This window comes from Nothoprocta perdicaria, unplaced genomic scaffold, assembly GCF_003342845.1.
Source record: "Nothoprocta perdicaria isolate Ctin4 unplaced genomic scaffold, notPer1 scaffold_313, whole genome shotgun sequence".
Lineage (NCBI taxonomy): Eukaryota > Metazoa > Chordata > Aves > Tinamiformes > Tinamidae > Nothoprocta > Nothoprocta perdicaria.
The window spans coordinates 664,185-691,920 of NW_020455548.1; the positions used below are offsets into that span (position 1 = coordinate 664,185).

The following is a 27,736-nucleotide window of genomic DNA, read 5'->3' on the forward strand; positions in this document are numbered from 1 at the left end:
AAGAAACTCCCAGAGCACTATTCCTTACATGTGCTTTTGTTTCAGAGGAGATCTGCGGATCGGTAAAATCAGTAGATAACTTACCCAGGCTCAAGTAGAGACTTACTTTTCGAGCCCAAATGAGAGAACTGGGACATTCCTGTCTCAAAGGTCTTTGCTGTGGACAGTAATGATGAATTCTTAGTACTTGTGCAGCGATAAACCCAGCCAAAATTCAACGGGATTATATACAGTGTTAGCACAAGGGTTAGTAAAGAAAGCAGACTGTGTACAATACTCTATACAAGTGACTAGATTCTTTACATTCTCTTTATTATATTGCAAAGCAGAAATGAGACCTGAGGGTGCAACTATGCTCCATGGATTTCTTTTCATTGGGCCTATTGCACCAGCTTTCTTGGGCTTCCCACATTCTCATTTTCAGCAGTGTATCTTGCCAGTGACAGCTCTGAAATGCAGGATCTGGCCCCCTGAGAGATCCTCTTTTTGGCTGGCTTCGACTTTATGTCATTGAAACTGCAGTTTCTCCAATACTTTTATCTACTGAACTTATTCCAGTGGTGAAACAAGAACTCCAGTGCCCTTGAAAAGTGTGCTCTGGCTCTGACAGCCCTGTAGCACGCTGTAAAACAAAAGCATTAATCTTAGTAGTCTTTTTTCTTGCTGCTTATCCAATTTTCTATTGCAAGACTAGATGGTTGTGTAATTAACAGCGTTTTTTGTTTGTTTGTCTGTTTGAAGGAAAACTCCCCTGTTGCTCTGCATGCTGTGCATTGTTTTCTCCTAAGATACTCAATTTGGATACTGCTCCAAATGCATCAATGCTGATCACACTAATGTTTAACCTTCCAGTCACTGGGATTTCATTTGTGGAAATAGAAGTGACTTTGTGGATGTGGCTGTGATGTATGTGAGGATAACTGGCTAAAACAGACAAGTTAGTGCAACAAGTTAGTTAGTTGTGATAACAAGCTAGTTATCACAGTGCTCCTATTCCCTAATATGGTGCCCATTGGAAGGGACATTGGCAGGACATGCAGGAGCTCTACTTGATCATACCTGTTGTTGTCTTGCGAATGCCTTTATCCTGGTCTCTTCTAACTACAGTTCCTGCAAAAAAAAAAAAAAAAAAAAAAAAAAAAAAGCAAATAAATACTTTCTTCCAGTATGGTGGCAACAAGTATTAAACTCATGTTACAGCTTTCAGATAAGGGTGCTTTTTCCTGGGTGCCGAGGGGATCCATGTTCCGAAATACTTGCTGCAGAAGGGCGCCTGAATATGTCAGCCCCAGGAGAAGAGGAATTGCAAGTCCTCACTTCCAACTTAGTACCAAAGTACCATGAAAAAAGAAGCCAGGAGTGAAGAATGTGCTTTCCGTGGATATATTTTCTCCGAACATGCAAGCTTGTCGAGTCTGCCCGGCGTGCTTGCTGCCTCCACTGCAAAATTAAATGAGTGTCTGGCAGTTTCAGCTCACTCTCCTGGCTTCTTTTTAGGGAGTTTTGCCACCAGTTGTCTCTGCCCGATAAGCAGTCACCAGAGCCAAAGGGAAGGACTCCTTCGTGCTGTCCCAACATAATCCATGAAAAAACTCCTTTAGCCCTGCTGGGAAAACTGTCATTGATAACTTGATAACATTTTTTCTCTGTGGTGGGTGTATATCTGGGCCTTGATTGCCATGCTACAGAAGTCTACAGAAAGAGATGTCAGGAATGTGTTTGTTCCTAACCTCCCACATTGATGGTCTCAGGGACTGGAGCCCAAATCAAGTCTTGTGAGGCTGTGGGTTATCACACAGATAACCCACAGTGCCTGGAAATCCAGGCAGAGATGCTGAGCCCCATACCAGCCCTTCCTACTCTCATTCTATTTATTTTGCTCTCCCTTTAGGATGAAGTTTTGGTGATGTCTCCGGGAAAATGCTGCCCGGAATGTGTTCCCAAGCCCTGCTCAGTGTCAGGAAGAGTGTACCAGGTAACCTTTGATAAGGCCCACCAAAGGCCAACTGTTCACAACTTCTGGCACATCTCCCTTTCCCTTCTCCATAATGTCTGACTCTGTGCCAGCACTGATAGCTTAGTACAGCACTGCATTTTTTTCTTTCTGGAAAGGCGGAAGAGTTGAAAGGAATAAGACTAGATAAGAACTTGCTGGCAAACAGAAAGGAAGATTGCAGGATGAAGCAGATGAGGCACTTGCTTTTCACACTTTCTTGAAGCAGGAAGGCAAAAAGCATTTGCAAAGGTCGAAGTATTCATAGCTTTCATTGTATCACCTGGAATTAATGTAATGAATTATTTAATGCATATGTATATATGTGAGGTTTACTGGTAATAATGTCTGTTAGGGCCTCAGCAATGTCATTAGCTAGCAATTGATGAGATATGCATATCAGTCATCTAGACCTTGTATTTTTAGTTTTTGTGACTGATAATGCGTTTATTAGCATTTTTAAAGAGCGGTTTGTTTGCATACAGAGAAGTATGTTTGCCAAGAGAAGTTTGTTTGCATATAGACATGCAGGGAAGTGATTGCTTCCAATCAGAAGCACGGATTTCTGCAGATCCTTTGGGCATCTGTGAAGGGTATTTGACAATTACATACATGTCTCGTGTTCTTTTTGAACAGCATGGCGAACAGTGGAAAAAAAATGCCTGTACTACCTGTGCGTGTTCCCGAGGGGAAGTCAGATGTCTGAGGGAGACCTGTGAATCCATCACCTGTGAAAAGGTAGCTAAACATCACTCAGTTCTGATACCCTGGCTGCCCGGGTCACTGCCATTGTGGAAGGGTTGAGAGGGTCCCGCTCGACGGGATGTTTTCCAGGGGGGAACTGCTGTTTTCCAGGGGGCCACCAAAGTGCAGCGCTGGGGCAAGTGCTGTGCGGAATGCGTCGCTGCCAAGGGGAGCTGCTTCTATGAGGGCACCATCCGGTACCACAGTGACATGTGGAATAGCACCCGCTGCGACTTCTGCATGTGTGACAGAGGGCAGGTCGCCTGCCAGAAAGCAGAGTGTGCCAGAGTGGAGTGTGCCAAGGTGAGAAAGGTTTTTCCTTGCAAAATCTCTCTCTCAAGTCCTGTGATTCCCCCATGCCTCCGTTTTTTTTTTTTTTTCTTTCTTAGCTGATATCTTGAGACAGTCAAAGAACCTGCTCTTCGCTTGTGGCTTGTTTAGTACAATTGCCTTGAAAGCACTTCGTAGAAAACAGGAGCAAGCTTGGGATTTTCCCAAGCAAGGTTGGCTGCTCAGCAAGCTTATATTGTGAGGAAAACTAGTGAGAGTCAATTGCTAATTTATTTTGGATTGTCTCCCACACTGCTTCCACACTGTTGTGCAAGGCAGTGTCCCCCTTTTCTCCATTTTTTCATGCCCTTCTGAGTGAAATTGGTAAGGAATTTTGTGTGTTTTGCTCCAAAAAAATAATCCCCTGGCAGGTTGTGTTGTAGTTGCTCTTAATGAATATGAAAAAGGCATTAGATAGGGTTGAATGTTCTTCTCCCCACCATCCACGTGCACCCATCTGAGCCTGCACACACACACAGACAAAAACATTTTTTGACTGTGCTTTTTTGGATTGCAGTGGGACAAAACTTCCGTGGGGCTTGTCGCTGCGTCTGCTTAAATTAACAGTTTAATACCTGCTCTGCTGCAACTGCTCCACAGAGTCAGTGAAGAGAAGGGAATAGATTGTAGCTTTCTGAGGTTTTTCTCTCACTAACAGTGGTTTTCTGATGACTCGGCCTACAAGATAAATCTCACGTGCCAGCACCCTTGCACTGGGCCTGAATTCCAGCCAAACTCTGCATGCTGCACACGATGGCCTCCCTGCTTTGGAACACTTGAATGGCTCTTCCAGAAAGTTAGAATCCATGAGCACAATCCCAAATGATACATAATGCAGATGTGATGTATGTAGGAATAAAAAATACATGCACCTTCATCTGAGGTTGTGTCCTCCAACTAACAAATATGGATTGCGCGTGGCATCTGAACTCTTGTCCCTCGGTGTAGCACTGCTGATGATCATATAATTTAAACTGCTCGGAGAGATTCCAGAGGGTGGAAGTCACGATTGCCATAAAATCCTGTGCACTGACATCTGCTTCAGTCAGCTTCCCGCGTGCCTATGGCTGAAAATGGAATCATTTGCACTAATGATGATGGCACGCTGTCATGGCTCAATACGGACAGTGATTTAATATCCATGTTCTTGCCCTGGGTTCTGGTGAGGAATCCATTATTCAGAAAAAACACAAGTATTTTACAGGACAGCAGCTGAAGGTGTTAAGAAATAGGGTTAGGAACAGAATGGGATTCAAAAGCAACTCTGCCACTCATGCAGTTTTCTTTCACACTTGACATGTCAAAGGTAACCAGCCAGTTTAATGCTTGAGCATCTGAAAAAAAAGGGTTATTTCTCAGGGTACAGGTGGCTGCTGTTCTGAATTCAATGAAATGTGATTACTGTGAGGACAGCAGGAGGAGAGCACTTGATAAAAGATATTTGCCCAAGGATTTATAATCCTGCATGGCTTTCCTTAAGATAAACTGACTTCCTCAAGACACCTGCAGTCATAGTTTAGCTCAATAGTACAAGGTGCACATTAATTTAATACAATAAAATATTTACTCAAAAAGAATATACATTATTTTCTTTTCCCCTTCTCTTTTTCTCTTTGAGGTGCAAATCTTGTTTGCAGGCACCTACATCGATAAATCTGAGCTGAGATGAAGCTAGAAGCCTTTGGATTCATCTCTTCCTCAAGGCACTATTAATTTTCTGGTCACATCGTCCTGTTTAAAGCGTAATGAGGCCACAGATTTAAACTGCAAATCCTGGAGAGCTTGACACGGCGTAGCAGTATTACCCGAGCACAGGGTAATACAGGCTTAGCTTTTAAACCCTTTCAGACAAACCTGTCCAGCGGCTGCAGCAGGAAAGTGGCTGTGGTCATTCTGCACTGATCTTCCAAAACCCACTTAGAGCGGGTTGCTGGTGAGCTGGGGATTGGAGGTTCTGCAGCAGCCTAACTTGTCCCAGGTAGGGCCATGAGAAGGATGTGCTCGACCAACAGGCCGTGCTTCCCAGGGCAGCCAAGAGAGCGCCGGGGTGAGACCACTGAGGCAGGGCTGTGAGCAGGATGGGTGGTGGGTGCCTGCGGCCCTGGGGTGCTACCTGACGTCCCTGCTGTAGGTCCCATGGGACAGCGAGGCAGGTCCTGCAGGGTGCTGGGTGGCTGCACCAAGAGAGCAGCCCACGGCAGTTACCGCGACACTTGGAAGCAGCAGAGCTGGCAAGTTGGGACTCATGAGTGGTGCATGTGGATGTGGATGCGAATGAGCATGAGAGAGACTTGCATAAACTGCTTATTTTCCCATTTCTGCCTCACAGCCCACTAGCACCTTCCAGCATTCACTGCCTGGAGTGCAGTGAATCGTGTCCCTGCAGCGCGGCTGGGGATGCATATCCCCCCCAACTTGGCCGTTCTCAGTTTTCCTTTAGTGTGTGTGTGGCAGGGGGATGTGGGCAGGGATGGGAATGGGAGCCTTTACAGTACGTTTACATGAGACCCAACCACAGCCAAGGGCGTTTTGAAGTAATGATTAAAGTAGGGAACGCGTTTAGAACCATCAGAGAAAGATTTTAGGCTGTGTGTGGTCCCAGGTGAGTGAAAACTGGGTGGTCTCTGCTCTCTTACCCATTCCCAGAAATGTCTGAGCATTCCTGAGCGTAGCGTGGACTAGCTGTTGTGCCTTGGCAAAATTAACAGGAACTGGGGGTGTTACTGCACGGTATAGGTACAAAATAGTTTACATATACAGACTGCTAGATGTGCTGAAGTGGAGTGGCAAAAAGTGTCTGGGTGTGACCGTAGTGAACGAGATGCCTGGGCAGTGTAAACCAGCCAGGCAGTAAACTTGGAGCTCAGCTGGATTTCGTGAGCCCCCAAAGGAAGGTGGCCTTGAGCTAGATGGAAACCAGGGGGAAATCTGTGGCTTGGTTGGGTTATGGGCCCCTTGCAGACAGTTACGGGCCAATTGTGACTTCTCTGCTTTGTGATAAATCTGGAATCGCCCTGGTTGTGACGCTAGAGAGATACTACACGGAGAGATTGGGAATGGGTATCAGCACTGACATTTAACAGGGAAAGAGACATTTAACCAGTGCCCAGGGCAGTGAAATAATCTAATTTAGCCATCCGTTTGTAACTTTTGTTACTGTGGTGTTTCCTTGCCTCTGTTCAGCATGCATGAGAACCTTGCCAAGGCATTGAAGCTGTTTCTTTTTGAGCTGCTTGTTGTCTCCTTAAGACACAGTCTCCCCTTCTCATAAATATTCAACTTCTGCTTAGGCGCAAAAAGTTGTGACAAGTCAGGGCACTTCATTCCCTGCCCCTAGTCTAAATTCTTATCTCCACGCCGAAGTAATTTCAGTAAATTGTGTGATGTTGTGACAAAGAACAGGCTTTTTCCATCTGGGATAAAGAGGGCAGATGCTTTGAAATTTGTCCAAAACATTTTTGGCCTTTTGCTTAGGAGAAAAGTAGCGACTTGAAAATGAAGGTAAGTTTCATGGAGATGGTGGCCAAAAAACATCCTGGAAGTCCACTGTAAATTAAAATATATATATATCTCCCGTTCTCTGTATTTTCAGTGGATTATTTCAGAGGGTTTCTTTCCCTGCAGGATATAGGGATGCAGCAATGTCCTTATCACTGTCTTCCCTAACCTTTTCTGGGATTTGTTCTGCAGCTACAGTGTTCATTAAGCACATTTTTTAGGCTGTACATATAGAGATGAGGCAGGATATGGTGGAGATAAGGTGGAATTGGATAGGGAAGATCGCATTCCAGGGCAGGAGCGCTTCTGTCTCTGCATTCCACAGTATTTCGGTGCTTTTGATCCCATCTAACCTCCTGCAACCTTTCCCTTCACAGGATGAAGAATTAATTCACCTAGATGGGAAGTGCTGCCCTGAATGTGTTTCACACAAGCGTCACTGTATTTACAGAGGACATGTCAAAGAGGTGAGTGTCCTGGTAACTCAGAGCACCTAGAGGGCTCTGCTCCCAAAGTCCCAGGGAAGAGGATCTTCCTCCCCAGCTCTTCTGAGAAGGACATTCCTTGCAAGCGGAGGGGAAGGATGATCCACTAATATAGTCTCCCAACTGCTTTTAGAACTTAAAAAACGCACTTGTTTATAACGTGTACATCTGCTCTGGAATTTAGATTTGCCTTGCTTTCTTCTGCGTGATACCCTCAGTCATCTCTCCTTAATATTTAATACACATACCCACTGGTTCCGTGTGAATCTCGTGGGCATTTAGGATGCCTGACTTTCATACTATACATTTGGGGGCTACAAAGCCAAGGCAATGTGTAGCTTTCTGATTATGTATTCCACTGATTATAATTTTCACTGCAGCAGGAGTCCCTTATTTTATGAATATTTTCAAGGAACTTTCCTTTTCGTGTTCCTGCAAAACAAAATTTGGGGTTTCTTTGTTGAGACAAAGCCAGGATGGACTTTCTGATGCTCTGACAGATGAGTACCAGTACTGGTAGCTGCTGTTTGCCAACACAAGTGGGAAATGGCAAGTTTAATGCTGGTTTCATGGACATGTAAAATACTTTCTGCCTTTGGACTTCCTCAGAAGGAACTGGCAGAGTGATGGAGAACAAGGCAGCAGAGCAAAGGAGGAGAGGATGTAAAATGCTGTCAAAGGTTAGAAAGAGATTTAAAGTTTTACAAGTAGCTGGGATAAATCCTAATGGAGGAGAAGGCTGTAATGACCCATGCAAGTGTGTAAATTCAGAGCAGATAAAAGATATCATTCAGATCCAAAGCAGATCAAAACTCTTGTTGCTGGGCTGGACCAAGGACCCACTAACGGAGCCCTTCGGTGTCGCCCCGTGCAGGACGGCGAGTCGTGGAGCGAGGGCCCGTGCAGAGAGTGCGAGTGCCGGGCCGCCGAGGTGACCTGCCTGCAGCGCTCGTGCCCGCCCTGCGCGCTCGGCAGCCTGGCCGTGGCCGAGGACGGCGAGTGCTGCCCGCGCTGCCAGCCAGGTAGGCACCAACCCCTGCCCTGGCCGGGAGCCTCTTCCCTGCGCCTCTGGCCTGGGAGCAGCTCCGGGATCCGGGTGGCCTCTGTTTCCCCATTGCCTTCCATGCTGTTCTGAGCCCTGCGTTGAATTTTAACTTGTCTTCATTCCCTCTGCAGTTGCTAGTTAACTGTTTCCTTATAATTTAATTGGCGTTTCAGGAGGGGTGCAGGACTCCATCCAAAGGCTGCCATTGACTTCCCGTGGTTTAGCTCATTCTCTTTACAGTTTTCCTTCAGCAAAAGTGTCTCTGGGAAAGTTTTTGTGTTGATTTTTCCTTTTTTTTTTTTTTGCAACACAAGTAGTTTTCTAGGGCAGAAGGCTGCTGCTTTCTGAATCTTAACAAAAACTCTGGAGTTTATGAGTTCATGATTATTTTGAGGGAGGGGAAGAATAGTAGGAGCTTGCTTAGACTGTTTATGCCACAAGCTCACCTGGGGCTGAATGACTCCCGGTTAATAATTGTTCAGAAAGATTAGAATGGCCCTAGCTATTTGGTAACTTTGCATATAAATTCATTTTTCTCCAGGATATTGTTCTCCTCCTTCATTTACACTTCATAGTTGGGAGGCTTTATCTGTGGTTTGCTAAAGGTTTGTATTGGGAGCTGTCCTCGCAGCATTCATCTAAGTGTGTTTTTATCAGAGTGCTTGGGTTAATGGTTTGTCTCAGTAAAACGAAAATAGCTTCCCAGTTTAATTATGCTGTCATTTGCCCGAGTCACTTGGCGCACTTGCCATATTAATGTTTTAAAGCTTGTTATTTACAGCATTCTAATAAAAATGCAAAGCAGTGCAAATTGAAAAGTGAGGAAAATGGATTTTGGACAGATCATACAAAATCCTTCTGGATTTTCAAAGAGAGCAGCTTCTGCCCAGACTGCTAAGGAGAGGAGAGAGTATAAGGGGCTCTCGACACCCATCTGTTCTCTTTATTATCACGAGGTGCCACCACATACTGGTTACTCTTGAGAACACGACCTCTTCTAGAACAGTAACTCTGTGGAAAACAGCAGCTTTGAAGTCACTGTGTGGTGGCTGTTGTGTAAAGCTGTGTTTCTGTGTCTTAAAAGGCAAAATTTTCAAGGCAATTTCTTTCACCGAAGCCCTGCGTTTATCATGTGCCTAATGTACCTGTTTCCTTAAAGCCAGTATAGATTAGTTGCTTTTTCTCATAGGCACACTGCAAGAAGCAGAAAAAAGCCATTTATTCTCAATTGGTAGAGAGGATCTGATGCTGAAAGAAGCTGTAGTCTGTTCTTGCTGACAATGTCTGGACTGGGGCAGAGGGTATTTTCCCTAGTTGGGAAGGTTATTTTTCCCTACTTAGGGAAAAATGATCCAGTCGGTACCACCCAAAGCAGCCAGATCCTTGTCAGGCAGTAGGGAAGGGCTGCATGTGCCCTTGGAAAGTTAATACAACAAAATGGTTAGAGACAGCACATCCTATGCATTTCTTTCGTTTTTTTGGTTTGGATTCATTGTTGCGCTTGACTGTCTGCTTTCTCTAATTCCTGTTATCCTCCTTTAGGAACAATTTTTGCAAATTTCTAAGTTAGTTTGCAGAATCTGAACCCTTTCTGCTGACTTTTCAGGGAGGAACAGAGAGGTTTTCTTCCAACAAGTAATTCAGCATTAAGGAAGATTTAGTCCCTGTCTTGCCCTCTGCAGACAGACCAGCCAGGCTAATTGAGGAGACACCCGTGGCCACTCACATCTTTGAGCATGAGTTATTTTCTGCCTGCCTGCCTGAAAGCTGATGCATTTGCCTTTGTGTCTTTCCCCCTGACAGTGGAGTGCCACGCGGACTGCTTGACCTGCTCGCAGTCCGTCGACCACTGTAACGTCTGCCGCGACGCCAGGAAGCAGCTGCAGAGCGGACGCTGTGTGGAGAAGTGTGACTTGGGCTTCTACCAGGATGCAGGGACTTGCTTAGGTACCCCCTGCAAGGGCTTCGATTCTGCAAGCTTCAGAGCCTGCCATGCTTGTGCCTTCCATATATTAATGCACTTTTCCTTTGCTTTTTTTGCTGGAAGCCTGCAACGAAACGTGTTCAAGCTGTAGCAATGGGTTCGAGTGCTCCTCGTGCCAAGCATCCCTGCTGCTGAAGAATGGGCAGTGTGTGACTTCGTGCGGGCAGGACTTCTTTCAGGATCAGCTCCTCTGCGCAGGTAACTTAACAGAACAATAAAATGAGAGATTTTGTGATAATTTGTGAGAGCAAGTGAGCAGACAAAGCTCTATCCAAGCTCTTAGGTATACTCTCAGCTGAGGGATCTGCTGTTGACATAGGTGTTAATGTTTGCCATAGAGTAAAGCAAGGAGTGAACAGAGGAATGAAGTCATACTGGGTAAAATTGATTACTAGTCTAGGGAATATTCATTAAAATTCCTCAGCAGGTCGTTTCTGCTGGTCGAAAACTCCCACCCTTTAACGACCCCATTGCAGGTTTTCACCACAGTCTTCTTTCAATTCGGAATGCCCTTTTGGAACTGTGACCGTGTGTTTTGTGCTACTGAAGTGTGGGTCAGGTAGCGCAGGATGCACACGCTGGTTTTGCAAAGGGGGTAACACTGTGAGCCCTGCCTAGCCAGCTGAGCCGTTGGGATTTTCCTTGAGTTCAGTGCAGACTAAGCTGCAGCTGCTACTGCCAGACCTCTCAAAAGACAGTACTTGGATGTGCTTGGGGAAGTACAAGGAGAGATGGGGGTTTAGAGCCAGAGAAAAATCACAGAAAATACTGTTTTGATGTTCTGCCCTTTGCTTTTCCATTTATTTCCCTTGTACAGTGCTCTCTTGCTGATAGTTGGTTGGGCCAACTGTTCTCGGAAAAAAATCTTTATACAGTGTGAAATAGTAATAGTGTCTAAATCCTGTATCTTTGTGATTTTAGAGAGTGAGATTAAGACTGGGAAATGTGGATGGAACTATGGCAGTGTTTGTATGAGCTTCACCCACTCCTTTGGAATACTTGTGTGTTGTCCAGACTTTTCCTTTTCCCTCCTTTTCCCTCCTGAAGATTTTCTTGTTTCTTTAAAGTTAAAGCATTTTTGCTTTTGAAGTTGGCCTTTTGCAAAGGCCTTTAATTCTTTCTGCAGCCCTAATTCAACAAAAGACTGGAGCACAGGCTTAACTTGTTGTGCCATCACTTCAATTTCCTTGAAACTAGCCTTCCTGCTTAAAATTAAGCATAGGCTTAGTGCTTTGGGCAGATTTCAGGGAAAAACATTTCAGACCCTAAGTCCAGCTTCCTTTTTAATACAGTTTGTTTTGAGTCGCTGGCTATTTGTTTCATGTTTTAAAACTTGGAAAAACCTCCACCTTCCTGCAGTGACCACAGACTAGGTCTCCATTATACATGTATAATCAGAAAAGAGGGACTTGATCCAGAAAACTTTATAGGCTTAAGTACCAAACGATCTTCTACTTCATTTGCTTTTATTTTACTGTTTCCTTTCCACCTGCTCCTGATGTTTTAACTGGCAGTGCCCATGTACTGCTGTAGCGGTAGGGAAAAGGCTAATGTTTCGTTTTATTACTGTTTTGTGGATTACTGCTCGTACATTCCATCCAAATCTGCAGTCACGCATGCTTGTAGACCAAAGTTGCTGGGAAAATTTGTTCCTGTTTCCTCAAGGGAATTAAACCAATTTGCTTTAGTTCTGCCTGGCTGCATTTTCTGCGTAAAATAAAAGCAGTGGAGAAAGCCTTAAGTTTCAGACACAGACCACAACTCATTGCCGATAGTCCTTCCTTTGTATGCTCTCCATTTTACAGATCTGGCTGTCCAAACTGCCTTTAAGCTGTTTGGGATGATTTTTCTTAAAATGGTTGTAAAATTTGTGAAAAGTTTGTTCCAAAATCACAGAAAGGTTAAATGAGATAATTGTTACAATTCCAACAAATTATCTTGAGGAATTGGCTTTGGAGGTAAGAACTAGCTGCTTAACACTGTTGTCGGCGTTGCAACAACAGAACACAGTGAATTTGTCTTTCTGGATCTAGTTTGAATTTTGGAATGGAGTTGTTTGATCTTTTCACATTCTACTCATACCCCAGAGTTATCACTCTCCCTCCCTTCCCCTCTGTATGGTATGGAAACCCTTAAAAGAAAGGAGATTTGAGAATAAAAGGGGGCAAGCTTGGGCACATAGTGTATTTGATAACCGTAGGTTGGATTGAATCCTGTTTAAGGCGGAGTGGTTAAGTCTTCCTTGCCAGAAAAAAAAAAAAAAAAAAAAAAAAAAAAAAAAAAAAAGCCAAAGCAAAGTGAAAGGGAAAAATGTATATATTTTTATATAACTGTCTGGTAAAACAGAAGGACTCAACGGACTTGGAGTTTTCAGTGCACTCACTGCATTTTTGCAATTTAATCATTTGTATTTTCAGGATTATCCAAAAGCCTAGGCAGAACTCGAGTGTTTCTGCTTTGATCCCCCAAAGTGCAAAAACTGAAATGTGTAACTTGATGCTAACAGACCCAGTCACTCCACAGCTGGGATCTCTGTCCGTGCCCTGTCCTTCTTTGCTGTATCCTGACTCCAGAGACCTACCTTGAGACTGCATGACTGTATCTGGCTGAGCTGAGCTTTCCCAGCTCACAGCGAGGACAGGAGAGGTGTTTCTTGCTGCCACACAGTGTAGGGTGCTTGGAACCCATCTGTGCTCTCCAAAAGCCACGCAAAGACTTCTCATTGGGTTGGTGGGATGCCCTTTGCACTGGCATGTAGCACCTTTGCTGACACCAGTAAGAGACACAGAAAGGCAGGGCATGGAAAGCACTCGTTGCTCATACCTGGCACTTAGTGGTTGTCAGCTGAGGCAGAGTATCTGGGCATCCTCTTGAAACTGGAAGGCCAGATCTGCTTTCTGAATATCTTTCATTCAGCTGCAGTGTCTGGTTAAGAGCAGGAACTTGCTTTTGTGTCCACTGTGCAGAGGAGAAAGTACAAAATAGCCCTGCCCAAACCTGAACTGAAAATAGCCAGGAAAGGTGAAAACAAGTTTCCTGGCAATACAGTCTCTTCTATTGATTTGTTATCAGGCACTCACTCAGTTGCTGCAGGCAAAGATATTTCACCTGACAGTGGTTCAGTGAATACTCGTTTTTTCCCCTTCTTTTTCAGTGGAATTGGGGGCTGTCTTGTAGGCCAAGAGGAGCATTGAGCCTGGCAGTGACTGAGCAGTGCCTCCGAGCCGGGTGTCTCGCTGCAGGTGCTTTTATTGATGTCCTACCTGAGGAGGTTGTCACCTGTCCCGTACTTTGGGTCATTTGCTCTGCTTCCAAATGCTAGGGGCAGCATTGCTGGATATCAGCTCCAGCCAAGAGCCTGGAAGTAGGCACAGGCGTGCCAAAGATCTTCCTGCATGGGTCTAGTTTGTAGCAGACCTAGAGCCAGCAAAACATGTTGTGCTGGGTGCCTGAAGGAGTAATCTTGACCTACACAGAGGCAGCTGCGAGAGAGAAGTGCCTGAGGGGAGGAAGTACTGAGGAGCAGCCAGCTCAGTGCAGGTGGGAGAACGCTGGAGCCAAGCACAATCGCCACTTTGCTTTCACCATATGTGCGTTTTTAATAGAGATGTATGCAAGAGTGTCTGTTTAAATCAAATCGATGTGGAGGCCAGACTGTCAAGGAGGAGAAGTCTGTCTTGAAAAGGTGAAGTATCTCTGGGAAGAACTTGAGTATTTTTCTAAATAAATAGGTCAACGAGGACATGGGGACTGCTCTTCTGTGGTATCTTCAGAAGTGTCAATGTATTAGAACACGCTAATATTGAGAGGCCAAAGCTGTGTTTGAGAAGTCTATTATTAGAAAATAATAGCTCTAATGTCTGGCCTCTTAGGAAGACTTCAAAAAATAGAGTGAGCTTGGAGAGGAGCAAAGCACAACTGGAAGGTGAAGTGAGGACATTTCAGTAGTAGGAATTTGCAACATGAACTCATGGGCTGGAGTTAGCTTTCGGGTGTGAACAAGCCCTGAGAGTCATCCGGGCTGGAATGAGGTGCGGTTTTCTATCAGCAAGAGAAATTATTGATTGGAGCAGAGCAGGGTGCACAGTCCTTACCTTGGGACAGGATGTCTGGTGTCTGTTGTGTTCTGCGTTAGCCACAGCTACCAGCACTTGGTGGAGCTGACACTCTGCTGCTTCCCCCTGCTCTGCTGCACTGGACGTGGTCCTGCCACAGAAGGACTTCCAGCCTCACCTGCTACTGCGGAGAGGACAAAGTGTGGCTCATTTAAGGGTTTCTTTTGCTGAAATGTGTTTATTTGTGTAACTTTCATACATCAAGGTGCTCTGAGTTAAGTGAGTTAAGCTTCCTAGAGAGCATGAATTTTCTTTCCCCAGCGAGTTGCTGCTTTGCCTGCTGGTTCCCTGTTACCCTCAGACTGCTCGCCCAAGAGCTTTTCTTGGGTGGCTGCAGCTTTAGCCGTGCTCATGGATCCAGGGCAAATGTCATAAAGCTCTGTTTTCTATCTCCTGCTCTGGTCTGGGAACACAGGCATGTACACGCCTCGTTGTGAAATACTACCTTTATGAACGGGTTTCAAACCTCTTTGAGTGTAATCTAGAAAAAAATCTAGTAGCTTAAGGAACTGTAATTTGCACGGTTGATGCAAGCACCAGGAGCACAGGACTTAACATGCCTGCTGCATAAATTCCACAAAAACTAAACCTGGCATTGGCTGCGTTTCCCTTACAGCCGACCAACTTTGTACAAGGCTGCTCGTTCAGTGTGTTTGATATGTGCAGAACTGATCTCCACATAGTTACTAGTTTCCACGTAGCACATCACTGTGCTCGAGCACCACTGTTCTGCCCGAGAAGGGCATTTCTTCTCTTTGCTCATGAGGTGCTGTTCATGTGAGTAGTCACTCTAAGAATCCAGTTCTAGGCTTAGTTTCATGTAGCATGTGGCAGAGACTCTACCCTTCCCTTCACTTTGTGCTCGTACAGTACCTAGCTCCAAGATGAGCAGGACTTAATAGTGTTACCAACATCCCTGCAGCTACGGAAATAACTGATGTTTATTGAATGTCATCTGGCAAGTACAGACTGGCGGTGTGAGATGTTCCTACAAGACAGATTGCACGAAAATGCTAACATTAAAAGCAGTGCTTGTTTGTTTTCTTTTCCTTTCCTGAAGCCCTGGGAGCCACAGTACTGAAACAGTGTAAATGCCTGTGAATATAAGGAAGAAAAATTGCAAAAAAAGTGAATTACTGCAAGCTCTTCATTTTGAAAAATCAATTGGAAGTTCATCATTCATTAATCCTTTGCTTTCTTTCCCTCAGCTTGTCACAAGTCCTGTTCCTCATGCTGGGGACCTGCTGAGAACAACTGTCTGTCCTGCAAAGACGCATCCTGGGTGCTAAAAGACGGGCTGTGTGTGGCCAGCTGTGGACAGGGCTTTTACCTGAAGGATGGAGTTTGCAGTGGTAAATACCTATTTTTTTTTTCTTTTCTCCAATTGCAAGAAGTTTGAGAAATGTTCTGCAAAAAGGGAATCAATATTTCATTTAGCCAAGCAGCAGCTCTGATTTTATTCATGTCTAAGCCAGATGCACCTTGTGCATAAATAATCGGATGGGAAAGGCTGCTGTTTGTAAGATTATTAATTCATTTAAGCTAATCAGATGCTGAAAGGTTTAAGGTTGTTTCCCTCATTGAACAGCGTGAAAGCACCACCAAGATGTTTCTGAGGGCTTGACAAATCCATTTGTCTGCAGCAAGAGAAATGGCCCTTGCCAGCAGGTTTTTGGAAATTATCCTATAATTCAGCATCACAGTAACTAATACGTGAACAACAGATGAGCCTTGGGAACCGGAAAGGTTAGTTAAAAGAAGGCAAAGGGAAGGCAAGAGGAAATTAAGGAGAAAGTCAAGCGGCTCATGAAGGAAAAAAATATAATTTAAATAATCTAAATTCTGCTGTAACCCTTGCAGGCCAGGTCTCTGCTTCAGGCAGCTCCAGCTGCTTTGAAGCTCTGTCCACCAGAGTCCAGAGTAGTGATTCAGGGTTACCTGTCCTCGTGCAGGTCTGTGTGAGCCACAGCTAAATAAGGAGGGCTTAAAACCTAGAGCCTGTTTGAAAAAAAACTCAAATTTTATGGCCACTTCTGGCTGAATTTCACTTTTCACCAGGTTCCCTTTTGCCCTACTGGATGTTTACACCAGTAAATTCACAAGCATGTGTTTCTAAGTGTGCAGAGTTGAAATTTTACATCTTTACTTGAAAATCATTTAAGCTGAGAAGCAAGTTCTGTTTAGACGCACCTTGCCTATATTTGTAGATCTATTGCCAGTGATCTCTCACAGCAGCATAGGTGCTGCTCAGACCCCGCGAAATTCAGATTTTCCACATCTACCTACAACACATTTTGATACTCAAGTGGAGACCTGGAACCTGTTTTAATGGGAAGCTCTCAACTGGAGCCACAGGTCATCGCGTGTTGGGTGATTTAACATCAGAAGTGAATACCAGAGATAATATGGCCCGCAGAGATTAATTGAAAACCTTATCATGGTTGATTTATGATGCATTATAACACTCAAAATTTTGATTGAAGATAAGAGGAAGAAAGGAAAGAATGATAAATTCTTTCTCCACTTTTCCACCACCTTTCAATTCCTGAACAGCTTCTTGTTTTGCGAAAATCTGCAAAGATTTATGACATGATTTTCACACACCATCGTGCTCATAATGATGCTGTCTATTGGAGGAGTTCTTCTGTGTGTCCCAGGACATAGATGTTTGTCTCTGGATTCACTGAATAATTGTTAGAGACTTTAATTGGGAAAGAGAAAGAAGCTGGTTAGTCTGTCTATGCATGCAGATACCTATGGTACTTTTGCACCGTTTAAAACTGATGTTAGTGTGAAATGTCACTCTGTCCAGCAACAGGCAAAATTTATGGGCAAACAGAGCCTTGTACCTTGAGTTTTAGGAAGGAACGTGGCATGGTTTGCACTACTTCGTGTCTGTAGCCAGGGTAATGGCTCTGCAATTTGATGTCCTGTGAGTGCTGTGGGTTAATGAGCTCTGCTCCTCGGCAGCTTGTGAGCCCTCCTGTGAAACCTGCTATTCGGACCAGCCCAGGTGTTTGACCTGCGCTCCGGATAAGATGCTACATGATGGGAAGTGCCTTTCGGAGTGCCCAGAGGGATATTTCCCAGACAGCAGGGCAAGATGCAGAGGTAACAGGCATCTTTGCATGATCTTTCCTATGGCTGTTTAGGTACCTTCCAAACCGTGTCTTCCCCAGGTGTGTTCTCGTGGGGAATAGGAGTGCAAAATTGAGGGAGGGGAAGGGAATTTCAGTTTTTGATTTCTTTGGTTCATTTGCCATGAGTCATTTTAAATAACCTCTCTGCTTTGTGAAGCACGTTGAGATATACTGAGATATATACAAAAAAAACATGGTGTGAGTGGGAGTTATTGTAACAGTTTTGCTGGTTATTAATGTTTGCGTGCTTCTGTGCTCATTAGTTCACGTAGCTGAATATCCTGCCCATTCAAAGCTTTCATCGTTGGCTGGAGGATATTGTAGCCAGCAACATCACCTGCAAGCAGAACAAATGGAGTATTTCACTTCCACGTGCTCTTTTTCTTTATCAGCCTGTCACAATTTGTGCTCCACCTGCGAGGGACCTTTGGCCACCCACTGTACCTCCTGTGCCCTTCCCCTGGCATTGCATCTGGGCCAGTGCCTGCAAGGTTGTGGCGAGGGTTTTTACCAGGATCAAAACGTCTGCAAGGGTAAGCCGTGTAATTTGGGCAAGTTCCCAGGCTGCTGGCAGTCAGTCTGGTCAATGCTGGCTCTTGGTGTGCTGCCCTTTGGGCATCCTGCTGTGATTCTAGCCCTTTATCTTAGGCTGAACTGTCAAGGAAAGAGTAATTCCTCCAATTGTCTCCTGATTGCTTTTCACGTTGAAAAACAACCCCCACCATATTTGTATATTTGTTCTGTGTGATTTCACCTGCTCAGGATTTGGTGATCTTAAGGATATTTTATCCATGGTATAATGTACATTCCTAGCACTTTGAATCTTTTCTTGACTCAAGATAAGAGGTGAAAAACATTTTACAGTTACCTTGCAAATTTGCTAAGGGTGAAGTCATCTTGCAGCAATGAAAAACCTGAAAATACAAAAGATGAATTTGTGCTACTCACAAACCCTTTCAGACTGTATTTTCTGCTCTCTGCTCTAGTGAGGCTCTGTTCACCTTTGCAGTTCTAGAATTTAAAAGAAAATGGAATGCCTGTGGCATAGAACTGCAGCTTTTTTCCCCTCTACACTATTTGCTTATCTACTTCATTTATTCAAGAAAAGAGGCATTATTTTTTATAGGAAAAGATGGCAAAATAATATTAAAAAAACAAACAAACAAACAAAAAAAACCACGGCTCCATTATAGAAAATCCAGCATCTTGCCTAGTTTTGGACCAGATTCTTAACCTGTGACTTGCTGCAAGGTAGTCGCGCACCCTTGGCTGACTGTTTGAGCACTGACCCGTTCGCAGGAATGCAGAAGTGGAAAGTAGGATGACCGAGAGGGTCCAAATGAGGGCTTTCCCTCTCGTGTTTGGGATGAGGTGCTCGGATGTGCCCAGTTGCTCTCCCTTATCCATATATCCGCATAGCCGTGGCCGGAGCGGCGGCTCTAACCGCTCTCTCCCCGCGCGCAGGTTGCCACGCGTCCTGCCGCGCCTGCGTGGGCCCCGAGGCCTCCCACTGCGTGCGGTGCGCGGCGCCGCGCGCCCTGCAGCCCGACGGGCGCCTGCGCGGAGCCCTGCACGGCCTCTGCCTCGCCCGCTGCCAAGCCCACTTCCACCCGGATAGCGCAGGAGTCTGCACACGTGAGTAGTGCAACGTGGTGGCACTTCTGGAAGTAAATATGCTCAACAATAGTTTGTGAGTAAAGGATTCAGTCCACCTTTCTAAATGACTGTGTTCGCCTCTACAGTTTAGCCTTCTTTCCATTGAAATCAAGGTGCAGCTTTTACTCTTCAATTGTTTTGGACCTTGCATGTCTGGAGAGTTAAAGTGTTTGAAATGGGAGAAGAGAATCTCTTTTCTGTAAAGCACTGTGACAGCTCACAAAATATAACTCAAGTCACCTTGATACTAATTGCTGAGGAGCATTGCCTTCCTTTTGTCCCTAAATGAAGTACCATGCTTTGTTCTGTGAGACGGCTGTGAAGAGCACAGAGAAGGATCACCACAGGTTTTGTGTTCCTTTACTTGCAAAATTATGCCAAAGCATCCCTAGTCAGCACGAATTACCTTAACACATTTTAGGTCAATGGAGAGATGGCACCTTACAGCAGCTGGGTCTCTGCTATGGGGTATATTGGCTGGCACTCTTGGAGAGGCTGCAGACCGAATGCTGGCGCTCTTGCATGCAGTGCCCATCCCGTGGCAGGAGATGGATTTTCCTGGCTGATTGTAGCTTATGGTATTGAAACCGAATGCAGAAGCCTGCACAGCAGCACTTCAACGTGGAGAACAGACCTGCACTGACAGGCCTGGGCAGCGGTGCTCACGTTCGTCCCCGGGCAGGAATGCCGGCACTGCCCCGCGTGCCCGCAGCTCTGCTGTCTTGGTCGTGGCCCTAGAAGAGCTGATTTATTGCACAAGGGTGTGAGCATGCAATAATTCAAACTTTGATTCAAAATCCTTGCTGCGGGGAGGGCAGGGTGCTAACAGGAGCTGATTTCCAGCTCTGCCCGCCTGGCGTGGCCCCAGAGCTCATAAAGGCAGGCGATTGGCATTGCCCTGCACTGTGCATCTCTGCTTTCCACTTTAGAAACTCAGGAATGAATTGCATGGATTCAGAGACAGATGAAACACGCAGCTATTTGTGGCTGCTCCTTATCTTCAGGAAGCATGGCCCACAGCCTTAGCCCTTTGGCCCTTTATACCTTTCACAAGCATCAAATCCTATGAGCAAATACCTTCATGTTTTCTTAGGGGAGAAAGCAATCTCGCTGGACTCTAGGACAGAAACAGCAGAGAGAAGCTAGAAATTCATTTGGCGCTCTCTGTTTTTCCCTCTCCTGCAGGATGCCACCCCTCCTGTGCGGGCTGCGTGGGGAGTGCTCCCCAGGACTGCACGGCTTGTCCGTCCTCCCACGTCCTGCTCGAAGGCCGATGCCTCTCCGCGTGCCCAGAGGGGCTGTTCAGCCACGACGACCGCTGCTACGGTGAGTGCAACGTGCAGGCACCTGCCGCTCAAGCTGCCAATTTCCTTGCATGCACATTTTGTGATGTATTTTTTCAATGTAATTACAGATGCTGTGAGATTATATGAGGCTACTTAAGTATTTTTGGGGAAGAAGGTACAGTCCAGCTTCAGGAAATGCAACCTCTGCCTAATGGGACAGAAACATACACACTGAAACAGAAATTATAGTCAGGTTGTCTCTCATGGATTGGTTCCCTGAAAATGTTTTGCTTTTTATTTCGGTGATATTCTTAGCCAGCACATTGCGGCTCAAGAGCTCTTTAGCATACCGGGTAGAATTGAAGCATGCACTGGTTTTATTAGTCTGGCTAAATATATTGCCCATATGAAATAGATTTATTTTCCATCCCTTGCTGACTGTAGGGCTGAGTTTAGGAGGAAGAAATTCTGCAGACGTAAGATAAAAACCATGGATGTGCCTGATTAGGCAGGGCGGGCAGCATCACGCACTCGTGTCCTCGGCTTGCCCAGCGGTCGACATGAGGCCGTTATCGAGGGCACTTGATCTTGTGACTGGGACCACTGACTGTCAGAGCGACTGCAGCGGTTCGATCCCCTTGCAGAACACTGGCCGTGGGGCCTGCGCTCGCTATGGGACGCTGGGGGAGGAAAGGCAGGCGGCTGGAAGCCGAGCGGGCCCTTCGAGGTCAGCTGCAGGTTGTCGTTTCTTTTTTAATAGATTTAGCAGATCAGGTGTCCGTGCATCTGTCCCGGCGGTAGGAGAAATTCGCTGAAGTTAGTTTAGTTGCTTCCCCAAGAGGCTGAAAGCTCAGAGAGAGGGAGCCCTTCTGAAGTCCATCATTCTATTTATTCAATCTGCTCATCCAGGGGAAAACTCAATAAATATATTCCTTTGGCAAGCCTTTGTAAAGATTCATCAATTCAGAGCCCGTGTGCTGCTCCCAAAGAGCTGAGGTAGCTGCTGAATGCTGCATTATACAGCTTCAGATCCCAGCCTTATGTAAATGTCCTGGGAACCCAATTCAGCTGTCAGGAGAGCGGCGGCTTTCTCCACGCTGCCAGCTTGCATCTCCTTCATTTCTTGCACAGCACGACTCAGTTAAGAGCGACGTGTCTAGGAGTCCGACTCTCCCTTTTGCTTTTACGGAGCAGCAGAATCATGGGCATAATTTCTGAGAGGCTGAGAAGGTGGTGGGAGGTGATGGGCTGAGTCTGAAACGCCGGAGCCTTGCGCTGTACAGCTGTGGGAAGAACCCCAGCTTCCATGTGGAGAGGGAACCTGGGGAGGCCTGAGGTGGGAGGCTTTGAAGCTGTGTGCTTTTAGCCACTGAGGAGTTTCTACGCTGCTTTTTAAGAGGTTTTTCTGCAGATTATCTGTAGGGCCTTGCATCTGTAGTGTGGGAATCATGGAAATAAGGCACCTGCCTTTAAAGGTAGAAGGATACAAAAACCAGCTTGAGTGAAATATTTTTGAGCAATCTTAATCTCTTTCTCTGCGGTCCTTTCGTTGCGCTTCTGCCAGGCACAGAGTGGCTGATGAGACAGCACCACGTTTAGGTTTTAGTGCGCTCAGTCAGGGAGGGATCTGTGCAGAATTCACTCCTGGGTTCCCCGCTCATGCATATCGATCTCAGAGCCACAATAATTTCTGTATAATACCGAGATGCTTAGTTTATCTCTCTTGCATACCACACTCTTCCTATATGCACACACGTATGCTAGGGGGAGGAATATATGGACTGATAACTGTGTTTTGTATATATCTATACCTTGATTTATGCAGAGAAGAAAAGCAAAGCTTTTAATTTTCAACTCTCTCTGCATTTCCTTTGTTTAAAAGAAGAATGTCAAAACCATCCCAATCAAAACTCTGCAGTCACTTGTGCTTTCAACCCCGTTTTACGTCCATATAGGAGTAAGACATTATCAGAGGAGCCGGGTTTATGGGTAGGGTGGAAGAAAGGCTCTACCGAGTGCGTTCCAATGAGTGTTTGTTCTCCTCTCCAGCCTGTCATCCATCCTGCAAGACATGTCGTGGCCCTGCAGACTCGGACTGCGTCACCTGCCATCCCCACGCGACGCTGGCGGGTGGGAGGTGCAGGACGAAGTGCAAGGAGGAGCAGTATCTCAACCTGGTGGGCTACTGCGTGGGTGAGTAGCAGATTGCGTGGGTCATACAGGGTGACACTCACTCTGCAGCTTCCTCAAGCAAGGAGCAGTCCCAAGCGTCTGTAATGTCTGTGGTGGTGCTGTGTGGTGGCCAAAACAGAGTCCCTTCTGAGAGCAGAGCCAAGCTCAGTGGATGCAGGGGCAGGAAAGCTTAGATTCATCACAGAGCAAAGTGAATCAAGGGAACGTTTGTTATGAGAAGCAGCTTATGGGGCCCTAAAGAAAAGCTGGCACAGCTAGGATTGTCTGTGCATTTTTGGGAGATAATAAGATTTATAGACAGGGGTTATACTCCGTGGGTGCTCTGTGCCTACATTTAAGCCTATCATCAGAAGTCACTAATTGCATTTACCTATTTAAAAAGAGAAATCACTTTTAATCCATCATGCAGACATGTATAAACATATCCTGGGAACCGCTCCAGAAATTGTTGAGCTTTATCAAAACACTTCTTTTCTTTATCAAATAAAAGATACAATGTGTGAGGCTTATCCTAGCCTGAATAGTTCCAAACTGGATAAGCGTAAGAATAGGGAAGAACTGCAGCATACATAATAAATAAATCCATTGAGAGGCAATCATTCTCAGTGAAGTCTGGATGACTCCCTTTGCTAAGACTCCTTTTTTATACATGTCTTTGTTCATTTTTTTAAATACTCGTTTCTTTACTCTTCACAGATAATTTTTAGAACCTGTTTCTTCATCATCTTTTTAACCAACAGTTCTTGGTTTACTTAATTACAGTTCAGACATTAAAAGGAGAGAACAAGGTACCTAAAGAGTGGGAAGATGCCCCTGAAGTATTGTACAGCTCCTTATATATGCAAGCAGTCAGACTGGGAATCAGGCTGTTTCATACACACTGGTGGTCACACTATGGAAATTGCTCAGCATTTCAGTGTTGTGTGCTGTCTCTGCCCTGTAACATTTCAGGGGATATAACAGTGCTCATTAATATCCTGTAATGCCATAGCTGTGTGCACATTATTTCCTCCACCTTATTTTCCCATTACCTTTCAAGATCCTTTCCCTGGTCCCTGGAAATGTGAGGCATGCAAGCTGCAAATTTTATTTAAAAAAATGTTCGGTTTATCACAAACATTTTTCTGGAGAAGGGTTTTCTTTGCTGCTCCTTTCACACTATATGCTTTAATTATCCCTCTTAGGCTGCTGATGCTTGTGAATTTGGTGAAGTGTCACAGAGCAATAAATGTGCTCCCCAAATCTTAGGTGATTAAGCAGACCTCGGTGGGCCTGGCAGTAATGAGGACAGGTAATTAGGAAGAGTGGGGCCTCTGGGACGTTGTAGGGGGCATGGTTTGACCTGGAGACTCCCTGCACTGACAGTGATGAATCAGCTGGAAGGGACCTCGCCTGACTCCGTGCACTGCAAGGCGACTGCAGTCTGGTAACGCAGCCTTTCCTTGCAAATGAAGCAAGCTTTATCTCAAAGCCCAGCGGGCCGTGACCAGCGGGCACTCTTTGTAGAGTCATCTTCTCAAAATAGAAACGTGTTCTCAAGGCTCGGTTCACAGCGGCTGCAGTCGCTGAGTGTGCGGTACAATGTAGGATAAGAGGATGAGGAAACAGCCTTCCCCCACCCAGCTCTCACCCTGGGCTTGCCGTGGGACTCTTCTGTGGTAGAGAGGCCAGTATAAAGTTTTCCTTGGTCTTAACTTGGGGACCCTTAATGTCTGTGTGCTCTTAGGTGCAGTTTCTCTTCTCTGCTCTTCGGTGATGTTTTTCTGTCTAACTGACCTAGGAGAACAGTGTTATTTGTTACCTTAAAAAGAAATGTTGGACTTTGGTCTTGGATTTGCAGTTAAAAATGTGTGGCTCCTTGTGCCACACTTGGCCCTGATGCTTAAGCACATGATAAATCTTGCTAGTTCTGCTACAGATAAAAAGCTCCACATCCAGCCTGTTAAATTTCACCCATTTGCCCCATTCAGCACTGATTGAACAGCTAAATTTGCTTTGGCAGCTTATTAATTACCAACTAAAGAGCAGCTGTCCCATAAAAGAAAGCAGTGAAACCCCTGACACTTGCCTTACACACCATTTGCATCAGAATCTAACAAAGCTTTTTCCTTTCCTTCCCCAAGCAATCATTTTTTTTTACAGTTATCTTCCCATCTCTCTGCTATTCCTCATCCTCCAGGCAGAGCTGTGTGGTGACATATAGGCTCTGCTCTGCATTATAGCCACCTGTCAGGCTTTATAGACCCACGGGGACGAATCTTTCACAGAGGATGGAGAAAACCAACTGTCCTTTGAAACCATTGCCTGTGAATGAGTGTTTTGATTGTACGTGTTACCTGAATGAGGACTGGAGCGTTCGCCTTGTTAATAGGAAAAGAAAAAAGTGTCATTTTTAGCACTTTATCAAATAAGCATTTCAAGTGGAAGCAGACAAACGATAAAATGGCCTCAGATTTAAAGGATCGGTGACTTTCTAGGCTCCTGTTGGGGTATAATGAATTTGTGGCAGTCTTCTGGAGAGTACTCAGTTTATGAATTGTATTTTATAGTTAAAGAGTATGCACAGGAGTGTGTGTGTAGTTTTAGCCATCCTCTATGGAGTCTCGGGTCTTCTGTGTTTTGCGCTTTCCCACTTTGTAAAGATTATTTGCTTTCTCTCTCCCTCTCTCAGTTGCTCATTCGAGACAAGTCCAGTTACCAGTTTAGAATGCAGCACCATCATTAAAACTGTTGTCCTCTGCATAACACCCTATGTTAATACTAAAAACTCACCTTTCTGTTTTGAAAAAGTCACATGCCTGTCTTGAGGCTTCCTCCTTGCTCTCCTGAGTCAATGGAAGCTCTCAGCAGATGAAATGAGGAGCTTACAAGTCTAGTAGGAATGCTGACAGCAAGAAATACGCTCAGTGACTTGTAAAATTAAGGGGCTGCTGGCGTCCTCTTCAGTGCTGATATCATCCCCAGGGGCTGGAGCCTCCCCGAGCAGAACAAGAGCGAGGCTTAGCTCTGCTTAGTCACTGGTGTGCAGTCTCCTGCAGAAATGACCAGCTGAATTGCCAGGTGAGGAGACCGAAAGGCCATCTCCCCACTTTGATCTGGGTTCATTTGTGCCAGGCACCATCTACCTGGACCTTCTGCCCAGAGAAGCTCTTGCCCCTTTCAGACAGTGCAGGCAAATCCTGCCAACAGGATTTTGCTTCACTAGGAGTTCACCTCACTGTTTTATGTGGCAAAGACTATTTGGCTCTTTTTAGGAGAGAAATGAAAACTCTTGGAAGAAACAACAAACAAAAATCCTGGTCACTTCTGGGTGACTAGGGATGAGCCAAGTCACCTACGGTGACTTCTCTTTCTGGACTTCTCGCTGGGAAGGACTTCTTGCTGCAGGATGTTTGCATGCAGACACACCTGTAAATTACACAAGTTGAGAGTAGTGCCCTGTCGTAATCCTCATACGATACCTGAGTAAGTAGAATGTGAAATTTGAACCAGGGAAAAACGTTCAAAAGAGCCTTAAGTGGGAAAGTGTATTTGAACAATACAAGTGGTTGATTGTTCTGCTAGTGGAGGAACTGAGCGGTAGAAATGCCTCTGGTTTCCTTTCTCGTCATTCACAAACACTTTAAAGATGATTTTGGCTTCCCAAACATCTCTTCTCTGCTTACAGGCAAGGAAGCAGCTTGTAGATGCTTTTCCGTATAACAAGGGCACAGTTTTGTTTGCGTTTTTGTTGCATGCTAAGAAAAAGCTGCAGAGAGGGCGAGCATGGAGTAGCTGTGAAAACTGCAATCGGTGAAGCCATGATATCGTACTTTGCATCCTATAACCTGCTTCATAGCAAGATCCACAATACTTAAATGTTGCACAGGGGTTTGAATTGGCAAAGAAGAGCAGGCCGAAAGGGCCAGCAGGGAGAAGTTTTGTCTGGAGAGTGTTAAGCAGCTTAGTAATCTTGAAAAGATGAATGGGAGGCAGAAGAATCCAGTCTGGATAGTGGAGAAAGTCTAAAGGAATCAGGTAAGCTAAGTGGCTGTCAGCAAACATGCTGGGCATGCGAGGCCAGGTACCTCCATGGAGTTGCATCCTGGCCGAGCTGCAGTGAGGATCGCTATGGAGAAGGTGGAAACAGGAAACAAATATGGATATGAGTTACTGCTGAGAAGCATCAAGAAAATACTCTGCCCCTGCTCCTTCAAAGGGTGCCTGCTGTGAAAAATTTAAATAATCTTTTCCAATACGAAGCCCTTCAGTTCTTTCTTCTGTCACTAGCTTCCCAAGGCCCTTCAAATTCAGCACCAGTATCAGGGTTTTTTTTTTGCTGTTGTGTACTCTTTGATCTCCAGGTTTTCAAAGGAACGAGAGAGGTATGGAATGATTTCTTATAGAGCATTAAATGAAAAAATAAGAAGACTTCTTTCAACATATAGGATCATAGATAGAGGCTTTCAAGAGGAGCAGAGTGTGCTGCAGCAGCACCTGGTTTTGTAGAGACTTAAGTCTTTTAAACTTTGCTTTGGGATGGTCCAGTTATTTAGAGTAAATTCTAGTTATTTGGGCTCCATACATTTTCTCTCTCTCATTTTCTCTCTAGTCCCTGTTCTTGCACACCTTCACCTCCCCTCTGGCTGCGAATTTTCCCCCCAAGTTTGCAAGGTGGCAGCAGGGACTACCCGGGTCACAGAGCCTGTGAAGGCAGGATGGGGAGGAGGCAGCTGCCCTGAGGACCTTGCACGCTGTGTGCACTCGGGACTGGATTTCTTTCCATGCTGCATCCGTGCTTCCTGCCCGGGGTCTGGAGAGCCTCGTTGGGTTGTAGTCCGACTTAGGAGAAAGCAGCTGGGGGCTTGAAACCAGCTGCTGCTGCAGCTTTTGCAGGGGTGGATGCAGAATTCCCTGGATCTCCAATGCGACCCTCTCTTCAGCTTGTAAAATTAGATTGCCTGACAGTCTCTAGCGATGCTTTCAGGAGAGCCAAAGCACAGAGAGCTGAGCTGTCACTGGAAACCTGACAGGAGGCCAGGTACTGGAATCAAGCCTCATTATTACATTTCTTTCAAGACAGTCGTCGTTTCCTTTATAATTTTCTAAATTACCGTAATGAGGATTAATTTGGCTTCCAGGTTGCCTTACACCGCACTGTTGTGCGTACAAAAGGCCGCTTGTAAAAGCTTTTTAAGCGCTCAAGTTCAGAGAGAGGTCAGGAGACATTAGTTTCTGTGCTGCTGAGGAAAAGAAAAAAGGAGAAGGTTTCAAGGTCCTCTCATGCA

The 27,736-nt window shown here is 45.4% G+C and overlaps 1 protein-coding gene across 1 annotated transcript in view; it reads left to right on the forward strand.

The window, feature by feature from the left end:
* The window catches only part of FRAS1 (Fraser extracellular matrix complex subunit 1), a 96,239-nt gene that overhangs the window by 9,041 nt on the left and 59,462 nt on the right, over positions 1-27,736 (forward strand). The window contains exons 7-19 of the mRNA XM_026042767.1: positions 1,892-1,975; positions 2,630-2,731; positions 2,849-3,040; positions 6,943-7,032; positions 7,925-8,072; positions 9,899-10,042; positions 10,143-10,277; positions 15,403-15,546; positions 17,165-17,305; positions 17,727-17,867; positions 18,799-18,969; positions 20,176-20,316; positions 22,326-22,469. Coding sequence (XP_025898552.1) covers positions 1,892-1,975; positions 2,630-2,731; positions 2,849-3,040; positions 6,943-7,032; positions 7,925-8,072; positions 9,899-10,042; positions 10,143-10,277; positions 15,403-15,546; positions 17,165-17,305; positions 17,727-17,867; positions 18,799-18,969; positions 20,176-20,316; positions 22,326-22,469 — 1,777 coding nt within the window. The remainder of the gene's footprint in view (positions 1-1,891; positions 1,976-2,629; positions 2,732-2,848; positions 3,041-6,942; positions 7,033-7,924; positions 8,073-9,898; positions 10,043-10,142; positions 10,278-15,402; positions 15,547-17,164; positions 17,306-17,726; positions 17,868-18,798; positions 18,970-20,175; positions 20,317-22,325; positions 22,470-27,736) is intronic.